General features: G+C 35.6%; 1 protein-coding gene across 1 annotated transcript in view; it reads left to right on the top strand.

Annotated features, from left to right (window-relative positions):
* LOC145664279 (ionotropic receptor 40a-like) overlaps positions 1 to 14792 on the top strand; it is a 166311-nt gene that overhangs the window by 15891 nt on the left and 135628 nt on the right. The window contains exon 3 of the mRNA XM_081730813.1: positions 3916 to 4010. Within this exon, the coding sequence (XP_081586939.1) occupies positions 3916 to 4010 (95 nt within the window). The remainder of the gene's footprint in view (positions 1 to 3915; positions 4011 to 14792) is intronic.

The following is a 14792-nucleotide window of genomic DNA, read 5'->3' as shown; positions in this document are numbered from 1 at the left end:
TCGATTCCCGGCGGGAGCTCATGTGGTTCGGATCCAACGTTAATCAGTAGGTCCACGTCTCATATAGCCTCGCTGCTGAAAGGGACGCTAAACTAAAAGTCAATCAATCAATCACTCAAAATTATTGTCGCATGTCTATAAATATGTTGTTGTTGGAATATAATTTGATAACGAATTCGCCCGGTATTTCTTATAATGTTAGTATGTGTATAACCGGCAAAGACATATGTCTGGCAAATTTCATGTCAAAAGAGTAATAAATAAGAATAATAAAACTTTTTTGTCCATTTATCAACATTTTCTTTTACTCATTCTAATTTTCGTATTTATAATTATTTTCCTGTGAAATTTACCACAAATATACATTTGTGGATTATACACATAATATCAGTAATAAAAGTACTATGCAAAATCATTATCAAATTATATTCTTACAAGAAGACAGTTATAGATATGCGACAATCATTTTGGACATGAGTGTACATCGCTGCCGGAACCGAAATTTTGCTCGTATTAACTGAGTATTCGGCTTAAGCGAGTTCGTGTTAAGGGGTTTTACTGTATTTAAACCTGAAGTTGTTATAAATTTCTAACACCTTTGGTTTTAGTAGAAATAAGAGTGGAGATGGAATATGTTTTTGAGAAGCTTAATTGATTGCAGAAAACTGTTTTATACTATCTATTACCATTTTTTCCTCTATAGCGATCACCGTTAAAATCAGATGTTTGTTAATATCTACCATTTTTGATTTGAATACAGGATTAGAAGAGAATATGGTACTAGTTTTAGAACACTAAATAGATTTAAAAAAAAATTCCCACTACCCATTATTTTTGCTCATATAGCGATAAATCAATACTGAAACCGGAAGTAATAGTAGATTTTTATCAATTCTGGTTTCAATAGAGAGTTTAGGATGGAAATGAAATGTATACTTGGGACGCTTAATCGATCACAGGAAAACGATTCTCGCCATTTATTACCGTTTCTTGCTCTATAGTAATCAGTGTTAAAATCGAAAGTGCTTGATTTCTAACACTTCCAGTAGATGGATCACATCGATCATCGAACTCGATTCGTAACTCTTGGCCCTCTTCAATATGGCCAAAATTGATGGGTATCCATCAATTATTTCTTGAGGTTTTTTTGCTAGCCCGCTTAGCCACGAAGGAGTTCTTAAATAAAAGTGTATTGGAAGTGGGAGGAGAAGAAACGAGTATAGTGAAGAATATTTTGCAAAATAGGCATATGAAGATCGAAAATATTATGGAATACAGAGGAATCACACTTATTAGTTATTGAGGAAATGGTAGAAAGATATGTACGATCCAAATAATACAAGATACAGGAAAGGATTTTTTTTTTTTTAATGAAAAGTCCATCCCAGACTAGACTAGTGCAAAAACTGAGTTAAATCAATCGAAAGATTCCTGACCTGGGAAGAAAGAAGATGGCCAGCAATTTTTGGTTCTAGCAATGCATTACGATCAGCACTTACAACGTCTAACAGAATATTTGCATGATCAAAATGGTATCTGATTAGGAAAATCACAGTGTGTGTTGTGTATTGTTTAGATGAATTCAAATTATCAGTAACTGAGCTAAGATTGTGTCCAAGAGCGTCTGTGCAACACGTAACCATCTGATATGGAATGCATTAAATATTGGTTCAGAGAATTTCAAAGAACTGAAAGTGTGTTAGATTTACAGCGATATAATGGGTGTATTTTGTTTAAAAGCAATAAGGAGATGAACGTAGTAGAGGTCAACGCAGGCTTAACAAATCCATTTATTAAAGACTCGCTGGATTCAGATTTTTTTTAAAAAAAAAAACTTGAACATTGCAAAAGAAATGTACGACGATAAACTTGTCAATTTTGATGATATGCAACTAAAGATGTATAATGTCACTCCTGTATTGTCAAATACACTTTGCCATAACACAATTAAACATTTCAGAAAACGCCTACATGAATGTATAGAACTGGAGAAACTCAGTTGCAGTCATGGTGGGTGAAAGCCACTTTACGAATAGGAATTGTGAAATCAAAGTATCATAATACATTAGCAGTTTCAACAGTTCTTCTAAATTGACCAACCGAGCTAGTAATAGGAAACTGGAATAAGGGGGAAAACTTCACGAACTGTGTGCTAATGGAAGCATGTCTAAGAGAAATATTTAAAAACGTTGACTCATTTATATTGAGTCGAAGTCAATGTGAAACCCTTTGCGTGAGATCACCACGAGGCAAGCAATATTATCTCATTACTCGCGTAGTAGAGCAGTGTGATCGAGCGTAGTCTGATGCCGCCGAAAACTGAACACACTCTGGAAGGGGTTTATTGTGGGCCTTTCCGACGCTAAGTTCACGGTGTCGGTACGTAGAAATATGTCAAGTGCGTATCGTATATGTCGTGCCACTGGGAATCGTATTATGCAGAAATATACCGTACAGAGTCCTGACCATCACATCGACGTGAGCAGCTAGGAACCGGCCTTCCGTAAAGAGGACCTCCCGCTATTGTATGTGGTTCGTCGTATGGTTACCTCTGAATATCATCAAACACAGCGTACGATGGCTAATAAATTCCGCACATCGCAGGCGACAATCAACTGTCCCATTCACAGAGATTTATGTTTCACGGTCGTTCACAAGAGCTCTGTTATGTGGCTGAGAGAAAAAAGAACTGCAGGAGACTATAAACGTCATCTCGCGGGTGATTTGGTGGATTTTTTTTTTTTTGTTACTTTTGATAAGGCGTGGATTTACCTCACAGACTGTGTACATACAGACCTATAGACGCAAAGGACAGAAGCATATTCTTGAGCCAATACGCAGAGAGTTTCCATTTGTGGTTTCTCGTACAAGGGCAAACTGTGTTTCCGAAAGGTGGAAAGAAACGTTAAAAATCAATTATGCATACTATCAGACTCATGTCCTGACTGAAATAAACCATCATGAAATCATAGCATTGTACAGACAAGAGGTGAACCTGGTTGAAGTGCTCTGAAGAGAAAAGGTATGCAGCCACACGTGAAAACGCGAAAATGAATTCTATCGCCGTATGTAACAGAAAACTGGAATTTCGGCTATTCCCTTCTCTGATATCCCTGACAACAGTACAGATGCCAATCTGATGGAATAGTGGATTTTACGGATTCTTCAAGGGGCGCCTCCATCGTCAGGTCTGCACTCTCTCTGACCTCTCTGGAAACCCTATAAAGAGAAGTGGGATGCAATACTCATGGTCCAGATGCTACGGAGTCTTCTGCAATGGGAACTCCGATAGCAGTCAATATTCAGTGGAGGTAGCCTGCATATCGAATACAACCGGTGCTAGAAACACAGCATTTCCTAGGAAAGAGGACATTCAAATTTGGCTCAATATAAGTGAATCAATCTCTGTAAATGCATTAACAACTTAAAATGAGTTCGAATTAGCTTTTAAAATGCCCTTAATTTATATTAGAAAATGCTACTAATAAAGTTATATATGATTTTATTCTTTTCTGAGTTCATGCAGATATACTAAGGCAAATTCAAATTTGCCTTGCTTAAATTGTGCTACATAATTTCGTCACCTGAAATGGTTCTGTGTCTTTAAGGAATCACATAAACAATATTAAAAATCGTATTCTGTTTATTTGGAAGAGTTCTATCATGTGTATTCACTTAATTAGACTTGTGACTTGCTGTATTTATCAATATTTAATTAGATTTCTTGATTTTTTTTTTATAAATCTCACCAAGTGTAGAAAAAAAGTTAGTAAATGCAAGCATTATTGCAAACCTAATCTTGTAGGTATCTTATTTAATCCATATTATTTCTATTCAACCCTATAGTAGATGCTAAGACTTTAGTAATTTGCAATTTTTTCTTTCTCTAATATCAACTATCGTTTCTGATTTCAGATGATCGAGGAGTAGTTCAAATGATTCGTAGTTTGTTAAAAGAATACATCAGCGTCAGGTGTTATTTAATGTCTTCAGAAGAAGAAATGGAGACGGTAAGAAACCTACACCTACAAACAAAATCTTTCTTAAATTTCTTTCCACTTTCGTTGCAGAACAGGAGTAATAGGCATATATGATATTTATTTATGGAATGTGAGCAAAATTGCCTGAACCTTTTTTCACGTTTTCTTGAGAAAAGAGTCCGAAAACACACCATATACGCAAAGAACGGAGATGGAACTTATGTTTGTAATTTAAATCCACATGGAAAACTCATTTCTCACTCTTTTATAGCAATGTCAATCAGCGAGAGCAAATGGTAGCGAAAGATACCATGGGCCTTATGCAGTGTCGTTCTGACGCGTGATTAGTACCATACTAAAAAGTTCGACTAACATATGTTTCCTGCAGTAGTCAGGTTTTAGTATGATGCTAATCATACGTCAAAACGACTCTGCGTAAGGTCTCATGCCTTTAGGGAACGCGCAAAGGGAAAAGTTCACCAACGTTATGCTTCTACAGTGTTGTCATTCCTAGTTTAATTGTAGAAATTGTTTAATGCCAGAAATCGGCAAACTACTTTTGTTATTATTATTAAACTTCCTAACTATGCTATGCATAAGTGTCGGAAGTATTATACAACGAAAATGTTCCTCCGCCTGCGTTGACAGGTATCAGAGGAAAATAGTAAGAAGTATCGCTAACGGTTTCGCACAATCGATTCAGAGTCTCTAGTATTACCATGCCATTACTATATACAACACTTCGAAATGCAAAGAATTGTTACATATTCATTTTATAAACCCAATTCTAGTTTAAGTTCACAATTAGACGTATATACATTTATGGCATAATATATTTCTCTAAAACGGAAGTAACAAAAAGAAGTATTCACGTTGAAAGGACGGTGAAAGAGGGAATTACTGCTATTTTGATTACCTACTAGCTAAACCTGTGCTGTCTACACAACGCATTATTCACATATGAGCATGAATCTCATCGTCATTTCTCACAACATTCGTACATTCCCTTTATAGACACAAGTGAAAGACATCTTGGTAAAAATCGACAAGGGGTATCATAAAGGGGAGATTATTTCGATTATTTTTTCAATATGTTGCCGCGTTTGTAAGATTGAATCTACTTCCGGTTGGAATTTCTAATTCATGTATGATCAGTGTTTTCTTTCTCCTTGCATGCAGTATACATTGCAACTACATTGTTACACAATTATAATACAGTGATACATTACAATTAATTATAATGTCAGTGATACATGGTGTTCATTAGGCAAAACTCGTCAAAAAATAAAGATTCATCTCAGTATGGAGAAATGGTTATCCCTCGTTTTTCATTATCATTTGTCCATTAAACAAATGCCTGAGAGATATACAACCCCTATATACAACTATGTTGTGTTGGAATGTATCACTCATAGGATATGATACTTTTTACTTTAAAAAATTCAACACATCCAGTGTACCCCTAAAAAAGGTAATAAAGACATAACAGCCACTTTTTAAAAAAAATATTAAATTAGAAGTAAACAATCTACACAAAATTTGGAATCGACCAATGAAAACCTAATTGGCCTAGCAGTTGTGGTTTATGAGATCTCATTATCAAAAGGATTGGAGACAAACATATAAACTTTTCTTTGGAGACAAATACATAAACCTAGCATTTTAATATATAGATTATTTTGTTATAATTAGCGTCTCATGTTTATGTGTTGTAGGTAGTGCTCTCAACGGGTCGGGTCGGGTTGAAGACCGACCCGACCCGTGACCCGAATTGACTGACCCGACCCGACCCGACTGACCCGAACCGTGATCCGATCTGATTGACCTGACCCGATAACCGACCCGAACTGACCCGATTGACCCGACCCGACAACCCGACCCGAGCTGACCCGACTGACCCGACCCGACTCTACTCGACCCGTTTGAGAGCACTATGGTCACGACACTGGGTGAACGCCAAAATGCACTCACATTTGGAATTAAACCCGGACCACGTGTACCGAAGTCTTACACGTTAACCGCTAGCTAGATCAAGCGGGGGATTTGTATATGAATCTTAATGAATATTTGGAACTTTTGAGGTTTAGTTATTTCTTTTTATAACTGATACCAATGTCCGACGTGGGAGATTTTTTTTTCTTGCTTTAGTTCTATGTGACGAAATTTTTCTTCAAGGTCAGTGTTAAAGAGTATCTTAGCGGAGACAAAAGGAAATCGTTTAACTACAATGATATGGGTTGAGGAAACGGGAGAACAACTGTGATTTTTTCCAACCCTTCAACTTTCATTCCACAATAGGTTCCTATGATTCCGGGACCCGTGCCACTTTGATTTTTCTTTCTCGGTAATTAAAACGTATTTTACAGTATATATAATTGCACGTAAGAAGATACATAATATAAATTTTGTAATTTAACATTTAAAAATAAAGTATGATAATTAATTATAAAGTACTAATTTCATTTCCTCACTTTCAGCCCAACATATGAAATTCAAACAATTCGCTCCCTGAGTCTTGGTCATCAATACTGCGTCTTATCCTTTGTCTTGCAGTCAAGTCTTGGTCCTGCATTTCGTAGTCTTGGTTATCTTTCATGCTATACAAGAGCCAAAAATGCTCGCCTCATCGGTACAAATGAAGACCAAGTGTGATTTTGATTATGGTCTTTCATACTATACGGAAAGCAAGAAAATACGCTCATTGCATTGGTCACCAAAATAAGGCCAAGAGCAAGATTACTATGCACTTCGTCTTGCATATCTAATCTTTATCTTGTTCTTCTATCGGTGTCCTTGGGCTTGGTGAAATAAAATGAAATATTCAGTTTAAGGTCCCTCGATTCTGCACCCGAGGCTAAGGGATATGGTGACCATGAGAAATGAATGAAATAGTGGAATGAAGAAAGTGAGAGGAAACAGGAGAACCACGAGAAAACCCACTACACGGCGTTTTTCCACCACAAAGCCCACTTAACACAAGCTGGGATCGAATCATGGACATTATCAGTGACGGAGCCAAGGGAGGGCCAAGGGAGGCCAGGCCCCCTTGCTCAAATTCTTTCCCCCTCTAGTGCCCCCCCTCACACAGATGATGCTATTATAGGTCGACAAACGGTGAGTTGCCAGTGGCTACAAGTGAAACTACTTCCAAAACATCTCTCGACAACAAAGTTACGAACTGCAAAATACCGTTGCGTTCCGAATAAACTAGCTCCACTCGTTTTAGTTTGTAGTACGGGAAGATCTAATTCACGGAAATCTGTGGGATGCTTGCATTGACCTCGCCGCCTGGACATTCATTTTAACCTCTGTCCATTATCTAGTTATCTCCTTTGTTTTTGACAAACAACCAGAAAAATAGAAAATCAGTCGGTTCTCAATCGCTTCAATGTTGAAAGTCATACTAAAATATGATATGCATACTTACAAATAACATGCACTGCAGTAAAACATTACACTTGTGTTGGACGAAAAAAGTCTTCGTACACTAAGTAATTGATTTCCATTGATTATGGCAACATAGAACAAATGCATAGTATCCATTAAATGATTTGGTATTATTATTATTATTATTATTATTATTATTATTATTATTATTATTATTATTATTATTATTATTATTATTATGAGTTTATCTACCAAACAACTATTTATTGATTAATAAAAATGATTAATCAATTATATTTAGTTACGTATGGTAGATGACTTCAGATTATATTATTTACTGACCGACAGTATCCCACGCTGTCGTATCTGTGCATAAGAGATAAGTTCTAATCTTTTTTTTTTTTTTTTTTTTTTTGTAGAAGTTAAGCAAAAGAACCTGTTTTACCTCGAAATGCTTAATTACAATTTTATTTAAACAAAGACAATTCTAACATACAAGATGATATTAACGATGCTATTTGCATATACGAGTTACTTGTCACAAAAACTAATTACGCTAGGAAACTAAAACTATGCTCAGACTGTCTTTCTTAGCTAGCTTTTACAAGTGGTAGCAATTGAAACTCACATGAGTATATGGTAACCTCTCACCCGAAGTCCAAGGTTAATCTCTTTGCACATGGCTAAAAAAAAAAGTCTCTGTTGCCTCCGTTTTCATTCTCCCCCTCTGCCAGCTTGAATCCCCATTATATTACCAAATGTTATCAATCTTTAATTTCAAATTAAGTGCTTTATGATTTTTTTTGCAATTATAAAGTCTCATTAGTTTCTATCACCGTTGTCCCTTAGGACAAGTTATTATAACAAAGGAAAAACATATTAATAGTTCCTCTTGATTACTTTTCAAGGCTTTTTCTTATAATTCACTTAAGCAGTATCACTTTTTTTTACAAATTATCATATCCATTTATTCCTTTTTTCATAAAATCTGTTTTCAACACATTATATTATCATGCGGTATTAAAACAAATCTGGAACTTCTGATATTTATTTACCTCCATCATTCCATCCGGAAAATTAGTGTGATCTGTACACGAGGGAATGTTTTCGGGCTGCTAAAATTAAGATTACTGGTGCCATGCTATAACTTTGAGTTTCGCCTTATCTCAAGTAGATGTAGACATGTCAGAAGATTTGATCCTTGTAGATACACTAGTTCAAACGCTGTCCAAGATGAGGTCTGATAAATATGACTCTCAACGAACAATATTCGAACAAATTTATCAAGAATGTTTGGAGATGTGCAAAGAAAATGGTCTCGAATTCCAGAGCCGGAAACAAATAGAATATAGGGGTTCCTCGTGGAAACGAACTAGACATCCGCCATCGAAATATCACAAATTCATTTTGGATGAATCTTTTCCTTCATTGGATGCAGAAAACGAATTTTCTAAAGATAATATATCTATCAAGAGACATTTTTCTCCATACTATTGATAGACAATCACTGATATGGAAAACCGCTTTGTATCATGTTGTAAAATCATTAGATCAATCACCACTCTACATTCAAAAAGTAAAAACTTTTTTATATTACAACATTGTCGAGCCTATAACCCAGCATTTTGGAGTGATCTGCAAATATTAAAGTGAGAACTCAACATCCTCCCAAACACAATTAATAGAGCAACCCAAAAGCATAAAAAGCATATAAAGCATAACAGCAATTTACACATATGGTTGGTACCTTGAACATGATTGTGATTGTCTAAGAGTCCAGAAGAAACTAGTTTTAAAAGCATAATTTTAGAAAATAAAGCATAAAGCATAATTTAAAATATATAGCACAATTCTTGGAAAATTCTCTTTAACTGAAAGTTTAACATACTGTGTTAATATTTTTTAAAACCAATATTTACAATGCAAAATCATTGAGAACATAATGCAACAATGAAAAGCTTATTTTCATTTCTGTAAACTTTTTGGTGTAATCCTTTGATGTGGAGAAAAGAAAAAAGTAAAAGAAGAACTTTTTCCGCCAACAATGAATAGTATGCAAGAACTCCATACTATATTGTTATGTTTACTTTTTGAACTTAAGCACTTTCTGTACTTTTTGGTGGCATCTTTTACTTTCCCTTTCTGTATATATGTACCTGTAAGGCGCACACAAATGATAGAAAAAATTTATTCGAGCAAAGCACATCTCTTTACAATGAATTAAGTAGAAAGTTCATTAAATATGAGAGAAACTAGTTGCAAAAAATATCAATAAATAGATCAAGATATTTAGAAAATTTAATGTATAATAAATATTATACATTATACACGATTAATGTAAAATAATCATTGAAATTAACAATAAAGCATAATTTGAAAAAAAAAGCATAATTAAACAAGAAATAAAGCATAATGTGGGTTACTCTAACAATTAAGTTGTATGAAGATGAGAAGAAAACCAAAGCTGATTCCTTAACGAATTTCGTTGATCTTCTTTGTGTCTAGAAAAACGCATTCCTAGAAACCTACAAGCTAGATATCATCTCTGTCATTATATCAGTTTGTAGTGCTACATGTGAAAGGTCATTCTCTTCTTTGAAAAGATTAAAGACTTGTATACACAATTCAATGACTCATGATAGGTTGAAAAACTTAGTGTTACTTTATATTGAGAAGAAAGTTGCTAAATCGTTAGATCTTTAACAAGTTGTGGATATGTTTGCTGCTGATCACACGAATAGAAAGATCCTCTTCAAGTAGATGCATGAATCTATAAGTTATTTTCTTTACCTGTAAAAGTGTGTTTGCTTCCATTTATGTCAATCAGCTACACATATTTTAAACGCCATGATTAAATAACTATTTACTTATATTAGAAATCAATTGCATTAATGAATCCTAGTTGTTTGAGGTACTAAATTCATATATTTTCACTGTTTTCCAAAGAGTAAAATCATGAACAACAAAGATGGAAACATTCACCTTGAATACACACACACACACACACACACACACACATATATATATATATATATATATATATATATATATATATATATATATATATATATATGGGCCCTTCATTGGCCCCCCCTGAAAAAAACTCTAGCTACGCTACTGTACACCATGCACCAGAGATGAATTCTCTACCACTGAGCCACTGCAACCCTGCTTGAGCTTGGTCGTCCATATCCAATATCTCTTTTGGCGTTGCTTAAACAACTTCTAGTTTTGTTCTAAATCCAGACTCCATATTGGCGTAGATATTAGAGAAAAGGGTGCAAATGTGGAAACGTGAGGGTAATGTGGAAACGTAATGTATGTTGACTGCAGAGAGCTTTACCCTTGCGGCGATTGCCGTAAACAATCACCCTAGTCCCTATTCGTCACCACACAACGCTATGAAGCGGTCGGCCAGTGTAGTTAATGGTGGTGCGTCGATTGCTGTTTACACATTTTCGTGAAGTTTTTGGAGGTAAGTGTGTAGTATTATTAAGTCTAAAGTATCATAGATGTAATGTAATACATATCAGAGTATTGTCAAAGGGAGGTATTGGGAAGGTATTGGTGGCATTCAATCAATCACAAGCAAACGTGTTTTTAAATTAACTCGTACAACCCAGTTCGACTACAGTGCGGGTAACTTGGAAACCTGTGAATGAGGGAAATGTGGAAACGTTTCCACATTTTCTCCACCCTAAAGTCCATTGCATTGTTTCGTTATTAGTCAATAATTTATTAAAGATAACACGCATTTGAATCATACAAGTATATGTTAGATACTTTTTATTCATGGCCTAAGTGAGGGGAAGGGCAGAGGGGTAAGGCTTAGGAGTAAAGCAAAGTGGAAACTGACAAAAAGGCGGAAAAAAGGAAAATAATTGTCTCCACGATTTTTATTACAGGGTCACAGCCTACCGAGTACCTCTTCAGAGGATCCCAGCGTAGCAAGCACCTCTTCAGAGAATCCCAGCGTACCGAGCACCACTTCAAAAGATCCCAGCGTACCGAGCATCTCTTCAGAGAATCCCAACGTTCCGAGCACCTCTTCAAAAGTGTGTGTGTCACCATATGAAATAATGAAAATACCAAAATACCATTTTTGAAGAGGAAGACTCCGAATAGAGATCGTAAGCCGAGTTCTTGCTCTGTTTTCACATCGTCTCCGTACTAAAAACAGCTCGAAGAATCCTTATCTAACCGTAAGAGTACGACTACACCTAAACAGAAGCCGCCTGCAGGAGGTACCAAAACTAGAAAAATGCCCAAAGTTCCCCCTGCAATTTTAAAAAAAACAAATAAACAAACAAAACTCTTCAGTCTCTCTTCCAGTTGGAGTAGAAGAGTCCACCGAAAAAGACACTCTGTGCATATTTTATGGGAATCCATTTTCGAAAGATATGCGTGGTGAACTATGGATTCAATGTCAATTATGTGAGGAATGGAGTCACTCTTAGTGTGCCGGTGTGGAAACAGGCATTTATATTTGTGATTTCTGCAAACAGGACTTACCTGCATAACATCTTTGCCTGTTTACAACAAAACCTTGATCGAAATTTGTTTACTTTGTAATTTTCGGCTTCTTAACTTTGTAATCATTTAAAATCTTTTGTTGTTTTTGTTTCGTCTACAGATTAAAAACATACTATGATTAAACACATACTATGATCCAAAAACTTTATGTATTTATAAATTGATTTACTGTAATTTTAGGGTGTTTCCACATTACCCTCAGTTTTTAAAAAATCGAAATATGCTAGTACATGAGGCAAATATTTTTTTTATTTTTTTCGTATATGGTTTTTGCACTTGTGAATTATGGTCCCATATTTCTAACATTCTAAGGCATTTTGAGGCAATTTTCCAGGTTAAATTAACGATTCACTGTTTTTTTTACAAATGAAATACAAACTGGGTTTCCACATTTGCACCCTCTCCTATAATAATACAGTCAATTGGTAAAATCGATCTTCCACATTTAAAAATTAAAGTACACACAAGTACAAAAATAAGCATTTACCATAAAAACACTAGCTGCAAGTGTTCAAAATAGATTTATGGTTTCTACAAAATCAATTGAAAATTGCTATTTTTAATTAGGCAGCTAGTGAAAAACAGTAGCTTACGACTCCAGCCGAGTTTAAACTCAACCTAAACTCAGTTGACCAAAGTGAACTGACCCGACTGACCCGACCCGAGCTGACCCGACTGACCCGATCCGATAACTCGACCCGAGCTGACCCGATTGACCCGACCTGAATAACCCAACCCGACAACCCGACCCGAGCTGACCCGATTGACCCGACAACCCGACCCGAGTTGACCTGACCCGACCCGTTTGAGAGCACTAGTTATAGGGTAAATGGCTTGGTTGCTCTTTTGAACTTAATCATTAGTTTTATAACCAAGGCTGTATGAAACGTAGACCTGCTACTTAACGTAGCATCTGAATCACAGACTCCAATATAAAGGCGTGTACTTTATCCATATAACCTCGATCAAGCTCTTTAGTATAAAAGAGAAAAATCAGAATTATCCACAATAGTCAACAGTGGTCATGCTATACGAATACTTAGGAAACGGAGCTCGTACTCGGAAATAAGTTGTGCTTTCGCTAATCAGCAGGTCAGACCACTCGACTACGCACATTTCAGTTTTCGAGAAATGACAAAGTAGTGCACAATGATTTTACCCATAAAACTAACCTAAGGAACACACAAAGACCTACAAATCATTGTTGCAATCTTTTTTACTTAATACCCCCCAATTAGTGGAAAATACTTATTCTTTAGTTTTGTCAGAAGATTCGCTCAGAAGCTATACAAGGTGTTTCAAAACAACACCGACAACGTTTGGGAGGTAATTCCTTTCGGAGTTATAGGCTGCCGAAAACATGAAAAAATGAACTTTAGAAGGTCCATAGCTTCAAATCTATGAGACCTACTGCTGTCGGGTCAAGACTTCACTTAGGAACTAGTATGTACCGTATATAAATATCCATGTTTCAAAATCCTGCGGTACTTCCTTAACAATTTTTGTAGAGGTAGTTGATGAGTAATTCGAATTATATGCCCGTGGCCAAACTCTCTCTATAAAAATTGTAGCGGAAGTACCACAAGATTCTGAAACATGGATATTTGGATAGGACACATACTAGTTCCTAAGTGAAGACTTGGCCCGACTACGATAGGTCCCATAGTATTGGAGCTATGGACCTTTAAAGTTCATTTTTTCAAGTTTTCGGCAGCCTACAACTCCGAAAGGAAGCATTTGTGCACCCAAGTTGGTCTATACTTTTTGTCTTATCTTGGTGTCAGGAATCATCTCTCAAAAGTTGTCGGTGTTGTTTCGAAACACCCTGTATATGGAATCAAGTTGACCTGGCATACAAGCTTGCTCAGAGCTAGGAGCTAGAGATGATGGCGTCAGAAAACACTTTGCTGGTAGACATTATCTTATCGTTTTTGCTGTTTGAAGATCAAAATTGTGATGTGGGGGTCCTTACAATACAAAAATTGTTCAGGTTTCTATGCTTAATAAAAGAAAAGAGACTATAAATGCGATACGAATTTGCATTTCCCGAATTCGAGGAATGTTGACATACTAGGTAAAACTGATTAGTGACAAGCAGAAATGAGACAAATGCAAAGGAACTTGAAGATATTTTTTTTATCACGAAACCAAGTTATTTCATTTCTGTTTCTAAACACCTAGGTTGAACGAATAAAACTGTTTAGAATTGATTTTCTTTTGTCTTTCTTCTAGTGGTACGATGTAGAAACTCATTCCTATAATCTTAAAAAATTAACATTGAATGACTGTGAGTGCTTAGTCATTCAATTCCTGCAAATAAACTTCTACAATAGTGATCGAATTAAGACATTATTTCAAGAAAGATTTCGTATTTTTTACAGACGATTAAAATCCATCCAATTATCATGCGAGGAATCATGCATTGCGTTTAAAATCCAGTTATCAAAACTAAATTCAGTTATTATTTATATAAAGCTCACAATTAAAGTGAACATATTCCCATGCAGTGTTGCCCATGAAAAGAGAAGTGTTCTTCTTCTTCTTTTTTTTTTAACTTGGAGATGAAGTCAAAAATTTCACGAGTCTCGTAGCCCACACTGGTCCACCCAAGTCTTAGTTTCCAAACACGTTGAAGTGAAACATAATGCATAGCATAAAACTATCAATTGAACACAATGGAGAGCATTTATCAATATCTAAAGATAGTAAAATCATAACACAACATACTCTAATATTAAATGTAGTTTAAGTGTTATATCAGTTCCTTCGTGGACCTCTCGTGATGCTAGAAAATTCTAATAACTTCTAAATGAAATTAAGAAAAATAATCAGGGCATAAATTTTGTACATAGTTAATATACAAAGCAAGACGAAAAAAATTTCGTGATGAAC

The sequence above is a fragment of the Thermobia domestica genome, chromosome 11, assembly GCF_964235325.1.
Source record: "Thermobia domestica chromosome 11, izTheDome1.hap1.1, whole genome shotgun sequence".
Lineage (NCBI taxonomy): Eukaryota > Metazoa > Arthropoda > Insecta > Zygentoma > Lepismatidae > Thermobia > Thermobia domestica.
Note: the sequence above shows the minus strand (reverse complement) of the source record. Positions and strands in the feature narration are given on the sequence as shown.